General features: G+C 38.1%; 1 protein-coding gene across 1 annotated transcript in view; it reads left to right on the top strand.

Annotated features, from left to right (window-relative positions):
• Window positions 1-17,904, top strand: part of PIK3C2G (phosphatidylinositol-4-phosphate 3-kinase catalytic subunit type 2 gamma) — a 185,241-nt gene that overhangs the window by 46,124 nt on the left and 121,213 nt on the right. The window contains exons 12-15 of the mRNA XM_034063146.1: window positions 5,047-5,242; window positions 7,463-7,585; window positions 11,238-11,369; window positions 17,179-17,293. Of these exons, the coding sequence (XP_033919037.1) occupies window positions 5,047-5,242; window positions 7,463-7,585; window positions 11,238-11,369; window positions 17,179-17,293 (566 nt within the window). The remainder of the gene's footprint in view (window positions 1-5,046; window positions 5,243-7,462; window positions 7,586-11,237; window positions 11,370-17,178; window positions 17,294-17,904) is intronic.

Below are 17,904 nucleotides of genomic sequence, written 5' to 3'. Positions count from 1 at the left end.
ATCGAATTTGAACAGCAAGAACAGCAGCCAGTTATTCCAACTAATAGTTTATTTTTCCTTTCTTCTTTCTCCCCCAGGTGATAGCTGTTACCCTGAGTATCATAAAAGAGTTTTGGTTTTCTTCATTGTAGCTTCTCTACCATAAAAGAGAAAAAGAAAAAGAATACTATCAAAATTAAAACCTTACTCAGTAATCTGTTTAGAAGCTGCCTTGATCTTTCTTTTTAATAAGAGATGAGCAGAGGTTTAATATTAGTCATTCACCATGGACTAAGCAAGTCAAAGACTCTGTTCAAAATATCTAGCCTTGATTTAGTGTTGCAGTAACTGGCTCTGTTAAGTTTTACCTCTGTAGACCGAATTATTCCATTGCTGCAAATAGAACAGTGCTTATCCATTTATGGCTAAGTCTGGATCATGTACTTTTCCTCTGTGTGAACTCCTTAGAAGATTAGTAGTACTCAAAGGATGTTTTTATTCTTTTTTAAATGTGAGGAACAATGTGCATTTCTAGACATTAACACTTTCCTGCATCATCAGGTGTTCCCAGAAAATAAGGAATAAGATTATTCACGTCAATAGAGATTTAGCCTTGGAATTTGCTTCAATCCAGGGTGCAAAAAGGCAGGCTGCTAGCGGATACAAAACTGAGTCCATGCATGTTTCTCAAAAGCTGATGAATTAATGTTTATACAGTGTCTACAACCTTGCTGCTTCAGGCGGGGATTTCACTGGATCAGACATAATCAGCTTTTGGAATCTGATCCATAGTTCTCTGGGACCCATCCCAGAAAGTCTGGAATGCACCACAAACTGCTGTTAATGAATCAGCAGCCTGGTCCAGCTGAATTGGTGACTTAGGATCTTTTTGAGTGAATACAGAAATCTGATACCTTGATGGTGATCCATTTAATGAAGTCAGCATTAGATTTAAGGCTCTAAAGGTTCACTAATTGTGCTTGCAATTTGGTAGTTGCTTCTAGACCTGATCATAAAAATATCCACTACAGAGAGTTGAAAAGGGGAAATAATGAAAGGCTTTTTGAAGGTTTTTGCATATAAAATTGAAAACTCCACTTATTTCTATTCCTAGCACAAAGCCATTGTGGTTTTGTTTTGGAAAAACCTTTTTTTGTTTCAGAGTATGGAAAAATGTCAGGAGATTGCATTTCACCATGTCTCCTGCATTGCTTTCAATCTGAGCGTGGCTTTTTACCTCTGAGTTGTTGCTGTGTCCCGTCCTGTAACGTTCTGAAAGCCAGCGGCATTTTTTAACCAAGACCAATGTTTAAATAACTGCAACCTCAGTAGCTCTCAAAAAAGAACTATTAGAAATGATCAAGGCCTTGTAAAACATCCAGTACCAGAGACATTTTTGATACCAGGACAGCAGAATATTTTTAAGTGTCCTTCAAGGCATAATTCATAAGATTCTTCCACTAGCAAGAAGAAACAATATGGTAAATGTTGGTCTTGGAAACCACATCTGATCAGCATTTGCATTACAAACTTGTAATGTTTTGCCTTTTCCTTCTTGTAATAATGTTCTAATTAATGCTGCTTAGCACCTCACCTAAATCTCAAGGGTTTTTTTTATAGGGGGGAGTGTGTGTGTGTGTGTGTATAACCTAAACTGTATTTAGGATCTTGCTGGTTTTTATCTCCCTGATAAAAAAGTGGGAAAGAACAATATAAGGCTCCTGTTCTCCCAGATATCTTTAAGTTGTCAAAATGGTCTTAAGATTTCATTCCAAATTCTGTTCAACCAGATATTTGTCACGTTTTACCCAGAGAAAATGTGCATACAGAGTCAGAGAGGGCATGTTCAGTATGTATTGAATTTGCATCAGCTGCAACTGCAATAACAGCAAAGTACCTACTCTGTTGAAGGTCCTGCACTAAAATAATATATGAATTGTAAAACTGGACTGAGAAAAATAAGATAAATGGTTTTCTATAAGGAATACGATAGTATGTTCCTTACTAAACCTTGAAGGTACCTGCAGGTATATTCATTGATTCTTTCAGGAATGGTGTGGATTGTTCTATTTCTCACCAGGGGTGAAATTTATTCCTTCAGACTTCATGTACAAGGAACATGTGTCAGAAATAAGCGTATCTGGCAGCTGTGGTTAAAGTTCACTTCCCTTGGTCTCATGTAATTTCTGCACGTCTCATTTCTTCTCACCTTTGGTGAAAAGGTGATACCAAATAATTTCACACCAGAAATAAATCAGGCGGTTTGGGTTGTGAGACTGTTAAACTTGGTCACAATTCACTTTATGGTGTATTCATTGTCTCCTAGATATTGGCTATGACAAAGGGACACCTTTCTAGAAATAAACTCTGTCACAGCTGAAGATGTGAATCTGCTGTAGGAAGTCTCTAGCCTGTGCTATGTAAATCAGTGAAACACTGTAGTCCTTTCTCATCTAAGATTTATTAAACATAACCATCATAAAAAGCAGTAAAGTTCTCTGGCTTCATGAATGGGCAATATAATTTCAGCATGCCAAATCCTATTCAGCAGCTCATAAAAATACAGTGAAAAGATGCTGACCAACTTTTGTGAGTAATGGACATTTACAGACTACCCAAGATGTTTGCCTCTAATTTAGTTAATTGCTACTGGGCTTAATGAGTAAATGGGGGGTGGGAGGATGGGGAAGGGCTCACTGGCTCAGAAACCAGAGTGTTTCTAAAATGAGAGCTGACAAGTTAAGAAAATGAACATAGTAATAAATCCTGCAGCTGTAGTCCAGGTCATACTTTGATATTTGCTTACACTGAGGAACTCTGTTCCTGACAATATGTTTATTCTGAACCTCCTAATAATTGATAAATAAAGCTGAAGTTCCATTTGTCTCCCTTTTCTGGCAGCTGAACTGATTGCTCCACTGCTGTCTTCAGCCCTGCCATTGTAATGAACAGTTGGTATTCTCCCAGGCCCAGCTTCCAAACTAGTTCCATTTCTGCAGTCAGGCACAGACCCTGCAAGCCCACAAGGAAAAGGTTGAAACTTCAGAGGCAGAGGATTAAAAACACAAACGTTTCCAGGCTCCCTTCAGCAGAGTCTCATGAACCTTGTCTTACAATTAAGTGAAGACTTAACCTTGTCTCATCTAGCCACATATGTCTTGTTGGGTGTGCAGGTCCCTGACACCCAGGAAACGTTTTCACCTCACCACTGATACACTGAAGCATGTTATAAATAATTGAGGCAGAATTTGTGGGATTCCTCTCTGTGGCTTATCTGAAATATAATACATTTCCTCTTGTTTCAGAGCCAAAATTTGAAGCATTACCTTGCAGCCTAGAGCACGGGTTGCATAAAAAGTGCTTGTGGCCAAAGTGTATGTTTCAACACACAGAGGGAAGTTTGCACAGGTTCTGAACTACATTTCAATCTCTTCTGGAGTAAATGCTGAGCAGGTTCCACTCAGCAATCATTGGATTCAATAGGCCAATTTGCATAAATAAGGGGTTTGCTATTACACTATGTCTACCTGTCTGCCACTTGGAACAAATTGGAGCCAGGAAGTCTGCTAAGTAGCTGTTTTTCCTTCATGTAAATAGCATAGTACTTTTCAGATAAAGTAGAAATACTGGTTCAGCTAATAGTCTATTAATGTGCTCTTCTTCACCTCTTAAGACGGGTTTATGTATATGATCACAGGTAATTCCTTGGAATATAAAAGTGTTCGGTGCAAATTAAACCTTTTGTTTGGAAGGTTCTAAGTTATTACATGTCCAAGAGACCTGGGTGTGAGAATAAAAGGTATTCTGGGGGAGAAATTTGAACAAAAGGCTGATTCAAAATGATTATGGTGGAGGATAATGAATGAAGAAAATACTAAAGAGAATAGATTAAAAGATGATTAAAATATGTTCTAGATATCAAAGTAGGCACAGAGAGTAACATGATTGAGTTTTCTTAACCCTGCTAAGTTTCTAAAATGATTCAGTTTTCATGTTATAGACTCATATAATGATTTGTGTTGGAAGGGACCTTAAAGGCCACCTACTTCCAAGCTGCTGCGATGGGCAGCGACACCTTCCACTTGACCAGGTTGCTCAAAGCCCCCACCAACCTGGCCTTGAACATTTCCAGGGATGGGGCATCCCCAGCTTCACTGTGTCAGAACTATAACAGGAGGAGAGTATGTTCTTGATCATAGTGAAATCCATGAGTTAGAAGTGTGGGAAAACAAGAATCTGGGGTGGTCTTTGAAGACAAATCATCCTGATCATAGAATGATCCAATGTATTCTGACACTCTCTCTCAACTTGTCCCTTGCTTGAGAAATGAGTGCTTGTACCAGCTCTCTTTACTTGATGGAGGCTGCCAGGGCTGAGGATTTTAATTTAGCTGGCAATCAGGCAATCCCTAGCTGCTCCAAAAACACAGAGAGAGGCAGGATGGATGAAAGCCAGTAATTACAGAAAAAGAGCACTGCAGAGCTGAAACAAGAGGAAATAACATAAGTAAAAGTGTGATATGATGCAGTGTACAGCCTGCATTTCACATATATCCATACAGATATATATTTCAGTGTTCATTGTTGCATAATGTTATCACCAGTCTATGACCATCTGAATGCTGACGGTGTTTGATTGTGGATGCTACTGTATATGTTTTATGACTCGTTTGCATACAGTTGCAACAGCTTTATAGTCTTAAAATTTAACCAGTGCCTTTTCTCTGTTCTACTGCATCATTGCCAGTTCCCTTGAACTAAGTAGCTACTTAGCTGCTGAAATTACAAAATACCTATATGACAAAACTCTTTCTAGCACAAAATTTAACACACTAAAATGGTGTATCTGAGGCACACACTAATCTGCTGTAGTTTAAAATGCTTACTTTGAAATGAGCTAAGGCTGTTTTGAGAAGCACAGGTGGCTAATTGGCTTCACTTGGTAGGTTATGTCATTTTAATTACATTTTATTAGGAAGCATTTCAGAACTATAACTGATGGTTTAAGATAAATATGATTCTTTATAAATGACCTATTGCTAACCTTAGTTTCTTTCCCTCCTCTCAGCACTAATAAAGGCTGCATTGACTGAGCTCTCCATGGCCATCTCCTATCTCATCCATGTTTACAGCAGCAGCTTTGATGCAAATTTCCAGCTTTCCAGCATACCTAAAAGCCCTTTGTGTGCAGATGTCAGCCTTGATTCCCAGCTCAGCTTCACTGTATATGCTGCCCATAACATCCCAGAAGCCTGGGTGAACAGGTAGGAGGAGATCCAGCGGGTGTTCACAAGAAGAGGTGTTGTCTCTTAGATCATGTATTTTTCACATATACTAGACTACATCTGTTGCTTTGGTGATATTCCTATATTAACGTTAGAGGCTGAGGAAGTGGGTGTATTAGTCAGTGAGCAAGAGAGTGTACAGCATTAGATGTAATTAGCAGTTTAATAAAAATCTGAGAGGATTTTCATTACTTAAGATAATAAATACAGGACTATGGTCACCATGCTGATTTTCAGATGCTTATACCATTCCCCCTGCATTTTATGGTTTACCAGAAAAACGTGAAATTACATATGGTCTAAGGGCCACTGATGACTTGAATGCTGTGTTCAAGTATGTAGAAATAAGAATCTGTCTTCCTCCTTAATTTCTCTTTCCAGTTATTCCAATATTCATAGCTGGCATGGGCCTGATGCTCGGACACCTGCTTTCCCCAAATACTCTACTAGCCTCATTCACATGCATGCTCCCTGTTCTTACTACTACACTGCCTGAATTGTGCTGAATTGTGCTGGCTATGTCACAGCTTTCATTTTCCCTTTCCTGAAAGTCACATTTCATGATCTTGGTGCTATTGATAATATATATTTTTAATATATGTTCCTTCATATGTATATGTATTATGAGTGTTAGAATTTTGACATCCCTCACTGTCTGACTCATTGGGGTTTTTCTCTACACATACCATTATGTGATAAATGGCTTTCTTTTAATCATTTGGAGCAAGGGAGAGTGCATTGTCATACATTTTACAGAGTCATGCAGGTGTCCTGTCAAATCCGTCTCAAGTTCCGCTTTGTGGACTGGCTTTTTGTCAGTTTTCATATTTATGCTCTCAATTTCTTATTCCTGTCTTACTGTGTGAAAAAGATAGGTACAGACATTATAAGTGCAGAGTAATGTTGCAAAACTAATTACTTTTCTTTGTTTATTGCATTTTATTTCTTCTTGTTTCTTTTATCAGTTTCTTGGTTTATCTGATTTAAATTCCAAGCACATGTGCCTTATTTGCTGCCAATTACATAATGTTGCTAGCTTGGTGTTTGGCTGTACTTTTTTCTACAGCCCCCAAAAAAGCAGATTCCTATCTGCACCTGGGTGATAAGAAGTGACTTTGGGGACAAGACTATAGAGTCATGCCTCTGAATTCACAGGGAGACTACCTATGCAAAATGGTCTACAAAACCTAAAATAGATTGAAGCACATGCACTCTTTACAACCTTTTTGACTTCAGGCAACTGAAGCATTGTATAAGTCAAGATATAGACAAGTCATATCTGTATATTGTGTATTAATACTTCTGTTTAAACATCAATGATTAATCATTTAATTGTATTAAAACCCATTATTTCCTGCACTATCCTCCAACTGTTTGTAATGTTTATACTCTTGAGGAAAGATGCTATATTTAAGAGATCTCTTCTGGAAGAGTTCAAACATCATTTGTGTAGCTAAGACAAAGCTACACACCTCCAGTCTGCAAGTGCTTAACATTTCCTGTTCAGATTTGAGTCTGTTCATCATTCCTGAGTACAAAGTGGTCTAAAGCTGAGAGTGGCAGGAAGATCTGGAAGTTGCAAGACTAAGTAAGAAAATCAGTTAATCATATCCTATTCCTCTGTTTGCCTAAAATTTTATAAGATTTCAATAAGAATATGAAACTAACAGTCCCACACCCAAATTACACTATGAAGGTAGTCAGTTAAGTATGCATGTGAAGGAAGTTAGTAAAGCATTTGAAGAACGCCAACACAGAAGGCTTTAATGCATCTGTTGCAATGAATGTATAGGATCCCTTGAGTACTAACCTGTTTTTTACAGATCGAAAACGTTAAGTATTTAAGTAATTAACTGTTGACTGAAGTTGCATGGTGAGCAAGTTGTAACACTTCAAAACTTGTGTCCAAACATCCTTTTGCTGTAATAATGAAAAATCAATTAGTCTTAATTACAAAAGCATGGAACAGAATCTAGGTGTCTCAGTTCTTTTCTTGAACTCCTAATATAAAAAAACCCAAACATTCAAGCCAAAGTAAATACATGCAGATGCCCATTAATATGGGATTTATTACTTTAATTCCTTTTTCATAAGGATAGATCTTCCCAAGGTTCTGAATATTTAGCCCCAGATTTATTGTGCATTGCATTTACATGGTAACATTGCAATTAATCTTTTTTTTCCTTTTCCTTTTTGTAGCTACAAAGTTTTCTCTTTTTCTTGTTCACTAACTTATGCTGGGAAGACAATATGTCAAGTGAAGATACGCAAAAATATACCAGTTAAAAGATCTTTCTTTTTCCTGATTGACTGGAATGAGAAGTAAGTTTTGCATCTGTGTTTGATGCGTGTTTGTCTGACAGATTTTACACATTAAAAAACACAACAAACAAAAACCAAGACCCACATCTGAATTATGGATCTTCTGAGCAAATTAGATACATATAATTCAGAGTATTCTGTGAATACATGGGGAGATGGGAGTGAGAAAAGAGTAGGGTAGCCAGAGGAAGAGAATGGCTTTCACTCATTGGAGGCATACTGGAAATGAAAGGAGATGCAACCAAAGACTGTATTTCTATCCTTTTTTGAGATCTTCTGTCCTTTGGGTACACCTCTAGTAGTAATGTAATGTTTCTTTAAGAGTTCCCTTTTTAGAGTACACAGGCTGTTGTGGCAAGGGTTTTTTATTTAAATTTAAATGTTATTTAAATTTATTTTAAAATGAGGACCTTAGTTTGAGACTGGAATTTTAGAATAAGGTTACCAACAGCCTGTTAACTGCTTGTCTGCTTCAAGCAAAATAATTCCATTGAAAAGCAAAGCATACACTCAAATTACATTAACTTAAGGCAGTGGGGTGACAAAAAGCCTATTTGTGATACATGAGAAAGAATAAGTACACAGTTTTTAATGATTTGGTGGTAATACTGTATTCTTCCAGCTTTTTGGGCATGATGTGTTTATATTTACAATCTTCGACAGTTTTGGTATTTTACTTCACTGTTTATTGTATTCCAAATCTGCAAATATCTTGATTGCATTATAATTGAACAAAGGCTACAAGTAATCTGAATATGCAGAGCGCAATTCAGAATGTCTGTTTGCCTTTACCTAAGACACAAAACTGTCATCTCCTGAGTCAGTCTTGAGCGACCGCTATCGTGAGCCCATCGAGGCACCAGTGGCACTGCCGTATTGCTATGTCTAGGTGGGATTCTGACTTAGATGCGTTCAGTCATAAGCCCACAGATGGTAGCCTCACACCAGTCATGACAGTCTTGCTCAGAACAGAGGAGAAGGAAAGCTCCTATCTTCAAACCCGTGCTGATGGAGCTTTTCTAGCCTTGTATGACCTCCCATTGAAGAGAGGGACACACTTACAAAACCTATGACCTGCGGACTTTGCTGTCACCATCCTAGCGAGCCAGGCCTGGCAGTTAAACCTCAGGTGTAAAGAGTGGGGCCAGTTCTGTGCAAGCTGCACCTCACCTAAACAATCCACAGCACAGGCTGGAAGGGTTTGCTCTCACTTGTTGGTATGGGCAGGTGAGGGTCGAATCAGTAGGTGATCAGGTGCATGGGAAGCTGCAGATCCAACCTTTCATGCGGGCGGACCAGCACATCAGTAGCTTGTGATTACTCAAGAGATTACAGTCCTGGTTGGACACTTCCTGATTGCCTAAGCACCCTTTTCAACCAGATTTGCATATCCCACTCAACCCTTGGTCATAGTGCTTGTAGTAAGTGTGGTTAAAGCTCTTCCCAAATCTTTGTTTGCAAAGCCAAGCCATAAAGACACAAAACAGTTTGAGGCTGCTCAGATGGAAGACCTTTTTATGTCAAACCTGTTACACCTCTTCATTACTGAATATTTTGCATAGCTTTCTTACACAGCACTCCTGAATAGATATAGGAATCATAGTATGTCTGCCCCATGATTAAGAAACAAAATAGGTAATTTCTGCTAAGCATCCGGATTAGTCCTATTATGCACTTTGATGCCTCAGTTGAGTAGGTAGTCTGAGTGTTGAACCCTCAATTTTTTGTATAATTGGGAAGTAACTGTTGTCCTTGTGTTAAAAAATGAACAGGATCTTTCCCATTTGTGCTGCATGAATTTTCACCTTGTCCAAGAATTTGGTTAAGTACTATCTTCTGGTACATATGGGCAGATATAATTGAAGTGTAGAGGAAAGATTTTATTGCTTATGAGCATTTTTGGCTTCTTTTGAATTATTTTCTCATCAGTTTCATTTCTCAGTGACTGAGACCTCTTAATTATTTTATTTCTTTTGCCTTAGCTGGTTGTTCTGAATCTATTCCACCATTTGCTCTTTTTTCTATCCTGTGTAATTTATGTTAAACCTACAGACTTGAAATATGGAATTAACATTAAGCTTACCATTCATTGCCTCAGATACTTTCTTGGCATTGTGTCTTCTCCATATTTTCTTTGGCCTGTCTTATTTTGTTTATACTTTCTCAGGGCAAAGCCTGGGTTGCCCTGGAACACTCCTGTGTTGAGTGCTTTTATGATATTGGGCCCTTGGCCTTTTAAAACCAGCTGTATAACTTTCTCTAACATCCATGAATAACACAGTGAGTAGCTTCTGTTCTTCTCAACTACTGTTGAATTTGTTCACGCACAGAGTGTCTTATTTCTGGCCACTGTTCCATTTCCTCTTCCTTCTTCTTAGTCATCCATTTGATGGAGCCTCATGTGGTCAGAAAGGATTATACCAACTGGGTAAGCTCATGAGCATTAATCAAAATGCTTAAAAGCAATACAGCTATTCCCCTTCTCTGTGTATCACATGTCACTGGAAGGGAAATATTGGACATCCTTGGCCCATACTATAACTCTTGTAAAAGTTTCCAGCTTCTTTTCCTATTGATGTACATCTGGAAATACTATATATTGTGTTCTAGGGAACCACTGGCAAGCATTTGGTTTCTGCAGTGGGGGTCTTATGAGGTTTTTTCATTGCTCCAAGTTCAGAGTGTTAACAATTCTCTGTATTAGAAAATGCATGTCTCAATTTTTTAGTCTCTTCACAGATTTAACAATGCTTTAAAGTATAACTCCTTGTTGAACAGTTTTATGTAGCACAGGCAGAGTTGTCTGCCTGCAAGTGAAAAAGACAGAACAAGCTATCTATATAACATGTATAACAGTTCACTTTCCCAATAATTGCTTCTAACTATGAGTGAGGTAGAGGGCATGAGAAAGGGAAAGCAGAGCTGAAAGTTATAAATAGGGACATGTGGGAAGACAGTCGAGAATTCCTTCTCAATTCTACTCATGTTAACCAGAAAGAGTGGGAAATTGTTGTCTTGCTTTGTTATAAAGAGAAAGAGGTATGCAAGTTTGAATAATTTCCACATGTTTAGAACTGATCATCTAAAATTTTGACACTAATGCTGATTTGGAGTACTTGAGTGTTTCAGCTGGAAACCTTTTACCTTCTTCTTTAAGTGTCTCCTCAGTGCATCCAAGGAAACTTCCCTGAAACCAATAGAATCTCAACAGATTTGGGACTAGGAGCGAAATCTTAAGCTAATTTTCCCTTATGCAGATCCTCTGTTATCCTCTGAAGACACAGGAAGGCAAATAACTCTTGGTTTATAATTTACCCTTAGGGAATGCTTATTCCAAAATATTCCCTCATTGACAAGGTCATGTTAAAGCAGAAGTTTAACAAAGCTTTTCCTGTCTTTGTCAGATCTAGTTGTTGCCACTGAAGTAAATGACATTTTATATGCCTCTTCTCAAGTACTATGACCCAAGTTAATGGTTAGCAGTACTCATCAATGTATTGAAGGGATCTGTCAGTTGTATTACCTTCAGAGTGCAATTCTTGTAATGTATAGCTTGATATCTGTGTTAAGGCATCTAAAAAAAAGTAGAACTCAGGGTAACAATGCTCAGTTTTAAAAACTTTTATTTTTCTCTTTTCTCATTTTCTTTTAGAATCAACTTTCCTCTACGAATAAAGGCTCTTCCAAGGGAAACTATGTTGACGATAAAACTACTTGGAGTTAACAGTACCTCTAAAAATACGGAAGTGCTTGCTTGGACATGCTCCCCATTGTATTCAAAAGAGTAAGTTCAGTTTTGTATTCTAGCTTGAGACCATGCTTGAATAGTGTTGCACTCAGCTTGGGAGAAGTATAAAAAGACAGAAATACTAATTTCAGGACCTTCCTGTAATAAGACTGAGACAGTCACAATAAACTGCTCTTGATGTGACAGTAAAAGTCTCATCCATAAGTTTTTCTTTATTTCCAATGCACTGCTTTTAAACCTGGCTTATGTAACTGTGTAACACTTAACAATAAGGTTCCCTGGGCCTGTTGAAAGGCCTTGCTGTACCCATTCCTGTAGCTTTGCAAAACCCTTCTCAGCATAGCTTCTTGTTCACAATGATTGGGGTTTTTCCAGCCTGCATTCCGATCTCTCACCCATTCATTCTGCTCAAAGTGAGACAGTTAGTGAATGCTGCAATGAGGACATTCCCCTTTACACACCACTTTAGAAGCTTTCTCCTCTTTTTTAACCTTTTCTTTCTATACGGCACAAAATGTAACAGTGGTTTAGCAATGCCAGTGGCCTTTAGTGTCTCTGTAGTGATGCATAAACAGGGATCTAAGGTAAATTGTCTGCAGTGCTCTAAATGGACTGAGTAGGACTGAGACATCTAAATTTAAAACAAGCCTTTATAATGATTCTGAATTTTTAGACACCCTAGCCCTGCATGCCCTCTGGTCAATAGATGGATGCATTGAAGCTCTGCAGGTTTAAGCACTAGCATCCATCTCTAAGCTGTAAATCTTTCCTCATTTGAGACATCTCCATCCACTTCCCCATATGGTGGCAATCACCATTTAAAACAAAACAAACCGAAGAAATCTGATTGCATGTATGAATTACTATGTTTGAAAGACCTTGGGTTCCACTGAACTTTAAAGCTGAGAGGCTTGAAATACTAAAAAATAGGTTGGACTTGGCTAGAGGCTTTTTCCATCCTTTCAGAAGAAAATTCAAGATTACTCTGTTTAGAAAAGGAGAGCATTCTTCTGTGTCCTGATGATTAGAGGACTTAGCTTGAAGGAAGGAAAGAAACATGTATCAAATCTCTGCTCCAAGGATTGCTTGGGCAATTTATTCATGACTTTTCTTACGTAGTTAGTCTGAAGTAGAGCACATCACTCTTCCATTGTGTGTGTTTTTGGGGTTTTTTTAAGTGCATTATATTTGAGTATTTCTACCATCCTGGTGCTTAGGGGTAAAATAGAGAGAAAATCTTGACTGAGAATCTAACTTGAGGTGAAGTGTTAAGATGTCCTCATCCCCAGCAAGCTGGCATGTTCTGAGTATAGTCAGAAGCAGAGCATTGCAATAACTTAATTGGGGAGCACTTGGGTACCTTTGCAGGTAACTGGGATGCACAAGAATACTGTCCTTGAGGACCCCTGTTGTAGAGGCTTTCTATAATTCAGATCCCAAGGGAATGATTTTTAGAAGATCTTCAGCCACTTGTGATAGATATGTGTGTATATATATACGTATATATAATCAATATATGCCATTGGAGCAAGCATGTTGATTTGCATTAGGTAAAACACCAACTGATTTGAAAATTTCCTGAAAAATGGCTCTATTCTTTCCTGGTACACACAATCAGCACGATGAAGGGGATAAGGGCCACTTCTCTTTCATCTGCTGTATAATTGTAGAGCTCATTGCTGAAATGACCCTTCAGAGCAGAAATAAAAGTTCGGTTGTTGGGGAGGAATGATTTAGGAACAGCATGTTCAACACCCCTTAATATGATAGCTGTGTCATTTACAATTACAGTAATTACCAACACAAAGAAGCCTAAATGCTTTTTCCTCTTTCAGGCAGCCACAGCTCCACAGAATTATTCATTAACCATGATTACAATTGATAGTCTGACTGGTTTAAAAATAAGGATAGCCCTGAAATGTGAAAATATCTGAACAGTGACCCAGCCTGCTTTTCCTTTCCTTTGGAAGATGACTTTTTTGGTAAACTAGCTCTTATTGTTGCCTGCTTAGGCAGCAGCAGGATTAAAACTATCAGGTAATTCTTAATAGGTAATACTATCAGTTGAAGTAATTGAGAAGCAACAGTAGGACTTTGAGAGGCCGTTTTCTGCTCCATAAAAATGCTAAAGTTGATAAAGGCTCTTACTTGATTCACAAACTTTGTGGAAAGCATCAACTGTTAGCAGCGAAGCCAGCTTCACTACCCTTGCAGCTGGAATGGAACTAAACCTGAAGACTTCTTTCAATAGAGCATTTCTTAACTTGAAAGTATGTAGCATGAAAAGATTTGTACCTATAATGTCATGCTGATGTGTCAAGAATACCATATATTATTGCAGAGATTATGGTATTAGGGTCCCTAAATGAACAAACTTTGTAAACGTATATAAAGAGATTAAAGAAATCTCACCAGAAAATCTTTGACAAAACATTTCTAACTTGGTAAATAACACTTTCTCAAAAGAAAACTTTCCTTAGAGTTGAATTTGAGTTCTGAAAAGTCTTAACATTCTCTTGTCTAGGATTTAATTTACAGGGGAAAGGACAGAAATAAGCTGTTTGAAGAAGCCAGTAACCCTGAGGTATTTGCCTGGGTCATCAAACATCCTTGTTCAAATTGTTGTCACAGTTGGTCACTGAGCCATTCTTCTCAGGGTCAGCAAATAGGAGTACAAAGCGTGGCCTCTTTTTCTCTATTCAGATGCTTGTTTAAAAAAAAAAAAAGAAAGAAAAATTAAAACATTAGGAAAATAAATGTCAGACATTAAAAATACTGTTACTCATTTCTGTCCCATTGTTCTGATTAAAACCATGGGAATTCCATTTGATCTGGTTGTGGCTTATGTTAAAAAGAGAAGGGGGAAAAAAATCATCAGTTCTGGATTATTCACAGATATTACTTAGGAATCTTGATCTTTGACTGCCCTAGGGCAAAAGAACATTGTATTTTGAAGGACTCCTCTCTGTAAATTTGATATCTATGTTCTCTTCCAAAATGCTTATTGTCATTGTACGGCTGCTTCTCTCTTTTACACTCTTATTCCTTGTTTTACTTTGAACTGAAGATGAGGGAAAACCAACTTGTTTTAACATACAAAGTATACAAACTCCTTTCATGTGTTTTCAAGAAGTGTGAAGAGTTTCTTGGGTTGTAATGTCCCCCACATTGCCCATTGCTCTGACTTGGCTGACTCTAACACCACCGTTTATTTTGAACTGGAATTTCCAAATCAAGCAGAGCAAGCAACAGACATTTCCTCTTGCTGAGTATGGTGAGGGATGTGTTCCATGTGACTTCAGAACACAGTTTGATTTTGTTAATTTAGGATAAAACTTGAGCTGTCCTTAAATAGAAGTGTTTTCTTCTGTAATAAGGTGGGAAGCTTATTTTAGTTGTGGTAAAAAATGAGAGCTGGGTATCTGTGTAATTCTAGGGCTTTCCATCTGCCCTGATCTTACATGAGCATATACATAAATAAATGGCAGTAGGCACAGAACAGCAGCTGTTTATTCACCTTCTGATGTGCTTGATGCTGAAATTGTCACATGGAAGGCATTGTCTATGGCTGTGATCATTATATAGTCTTTACAAAGGGCAGTATCACTACCCTCACCCTACAGGTTTGAAAACTGGCAGGCAGAACAGGGAGTGAGCTGTCTGAGCTCATCAACAGAACCAGGTAACACAGAGGAATTTGTCTGTTCTATAAAGGTTATGGCTATCACGTTCATGATGCTACCTCCTTTTTTTATGAATGGATCCTGCATATTCTCCTGTTTCTTTTTCTACAAACAATGATGCACCTTTTTACTGTTTTATTCACCTGTGTGGCTGCTGTTACTGTTACATTTGTGTGTTTCAGAAGCAGACCCAGTCCTGAAGAATGTTAGCACAGTGTCCCAGAGATTACTAGGGAAAACTATGCTGCAAAAACACACGCTGTATGTCACAGTTGTCGATGCTTTTTCACATCCTCTAAACATGCCTCCTGTGCTTACAGACTAGGCTTAGTCCAAAGACTGACTTACTGATTGAAGATACATAAGTTGTTCAGTTATTTATAATATATAAATTAGGCTGCTCTGTTTACAAGGCATAAATATGTATCTAGTTCTACAAAACAAATCTGCACTATTGAAGTAGTTTAATATCCTTGGTTTTACTCACAGTCCTGTCATTTGGTTTAACATGTGAAGTCTTCTCAGTCAAGCAAAGACTGGCTTTATTTGCTGTTTCTCCAGTTAGGACTCTCAGAACACACCTTATCTTATTCTTCCTTATCCTCCTGGAAAGTCTTTGGCCACATCTGTACTGTGTGCAAATGAGTTGAAATAATGAGCTCGGGAAATGCCTCAATTAAACACATATGTACAGTGCCTCTGAGGTCTGTGGCATTTCTTGTATCTGTCTATACAGGTTTCCCAGGAAAAATATTCACTATATGTATTCTTTCTTAAAGCCCACTGTAGTTTTAGAGTACAAATGGAAGTGATTAGTAGTAATGAGGGCTTAAAAGGGTAATTTAGTATTTGTGTTCATTCAGTTTTCAGCTACTCCTCTGCCTTTTAACAGAAGTGCCAATTAGTTCCAATTATGATGTAAACCTCTGTCAACAAAAGAGTGGTTCAAGAAATCTGACTCATTTATTAAAGGTCATCCGAGGACACATCACAGAAAAACAGCGTTGTATCACCACTGATTAATTCCCCATTCACATTAGTGACCTAATTGTGGAAGACTTCAAATCACACAACTGCTTTCCCCAAAGTACTATCTTTTTCACATCACAGCTCCTTTTTCTATCTCCATTCCATCTGACATCTTCATCTCAGGTAAAAGCTGCTTACTCAAACCTCATCTACGTGGTTTGCTGTTTCTGATGAAATGGGCAGCAGAGAATCTTGGCTCATTTTCTTGGTTGATTTGACAGAGCAGTGCTTGGAACGATCACAGTACAAATTATTTGTCAGTAAAAGAAAGAAAGTTGAACATAATACAATTTCTGACCTCACTAAGCATCAAGATGTGGACAAATTGCAGGGTAAGTCCAGGGTCCTGCATCTGCCTATGTTCAGGTACTATTTTCTTACTTTGAGTGGATTAGTTATGATTAGAGTTTATACCTGAGCTTTCTGATTTTATTCCAGTTCTCTAGACTGAATTTTGTTGACCTGCTGGTTTTCTTATCTGCAGACCACATGCATGCCTGTTTCTGATAAGACTTTTGTACATGTAGCTCTCAGATTGGTACTTCATACCATAATCCTTCATCTGTCCAAAATCCCCTATGCAGCACATGTGGACAAACTACCGCACTCAAACTCCTTTCAGCTATTTGGAGATTCTGATATCATATTCCCTTTTCCCTGCCATCTACACATAAAATCAGCAAGGATCCTTCAAGATTGCAATAGGTGGAACAAATTCATACCACTCTCCACCATACACAGTGTGTTGACACTTCACAATCTTTGATATATTTGTTGTCAAAATTAAACCTTGAGGTAGAAATATGGTATTATCCTTATTTCACACCTAACTTAAATGGCAAATCCTGTCACACAAGAAGTCAGTGGTAAAGTTCAGAGCTGACCTAGGGTGTCTTGGCAGCATGATTTGTGTCATGATCCCTGCAGCTGCACAGATATGACTAGAGCAGTGAGGCCATCAATATGCAACCTCTACTTAACTAGGCAAATTTATTAGACACATAAAGATAAAAGGTTTGTTTTTCTTTTGCTTGTTTTTTAAGCTATCCAGCTCCATGTTCTTTGATGTAATATCAGTAAACCCTGTTCAACTTGTCTCCAGTACCTAATGCAGTAGTCTGTGTGTATTGCAGGCGGCTTATTCATGGAACTGTGCTACTTAGCATGACATTGTACAGCACACTTACAACAACGATGATTACCCCAGGCATCTGCAGTACCGATACACCAACCTCAGTAACACTGCAGGTAAGAAAGCGAGAAAGCAAAGGAAAAGGTTGTTTTCTAACAAAAGTCAAGAATTGTTCCCATGGCTCATCAAGACCTCACAAATTAAACATCCTATTTCCATTGTAGCTGCTCAGGGAGAGTATGTTAATGTTAGTGGATGGAAGTCTGTAATTCTGCACAGTGGCAAAGATGTATGATACTTTCCATATCGAATACCACCTCTGAGGGCTAAAGAACGTTTATAAAGAGTAATTTTTTTGGGGTATAATCTTGGTTCCAAAAACACTTTTGGCACAAAATAATAACTTTGATACCTGACTTATTACTGTCTTTTCAAATCTGAGCTGTTTTTCTGAGTTCTATTGAATTGCATGCCATTGTAGAAATAACATACAGCTTGCAATTAGACTGAGTAGCATAAAGGATTTGTAAAGGAGCTGGCTACAGCAGCTGTCAATAAGCATCAGTATAGCTCTCTCTCGATGACAACATGTTGAGCACCCACTCATTCTGGGCAGAATGGTGCTCGCAGTATTGCAAATGCATTAGATCTGCATGGTAGTTTTTTCACCTTTCCAGTTTAAATTAGCAATTGGAAACTTCAAGAGCAAAGCCAATTGTTTTCTATA

Source organism: Melopsittacus undulatus, chromosome 5 (assembly GCF_012275295.1).
Source record: "Melopsittacus undulatus isolate bMelUnd1 chromosome 5, bMelUnd1.mat.Z, whole genome shotgun sequence".
Taxonomy (NCBI): domain Eukaryota; kingdom Metazoa; phylum Chordata; class Aves; order Psittaciformes; family Psittaculidae; genus Melopsittacus; species Melopsittacus undulatus.
Note: the sequence above shows the minus strand (reverse complement) of the source record. Positions and strands in the feature narration are given on the sequence as shown.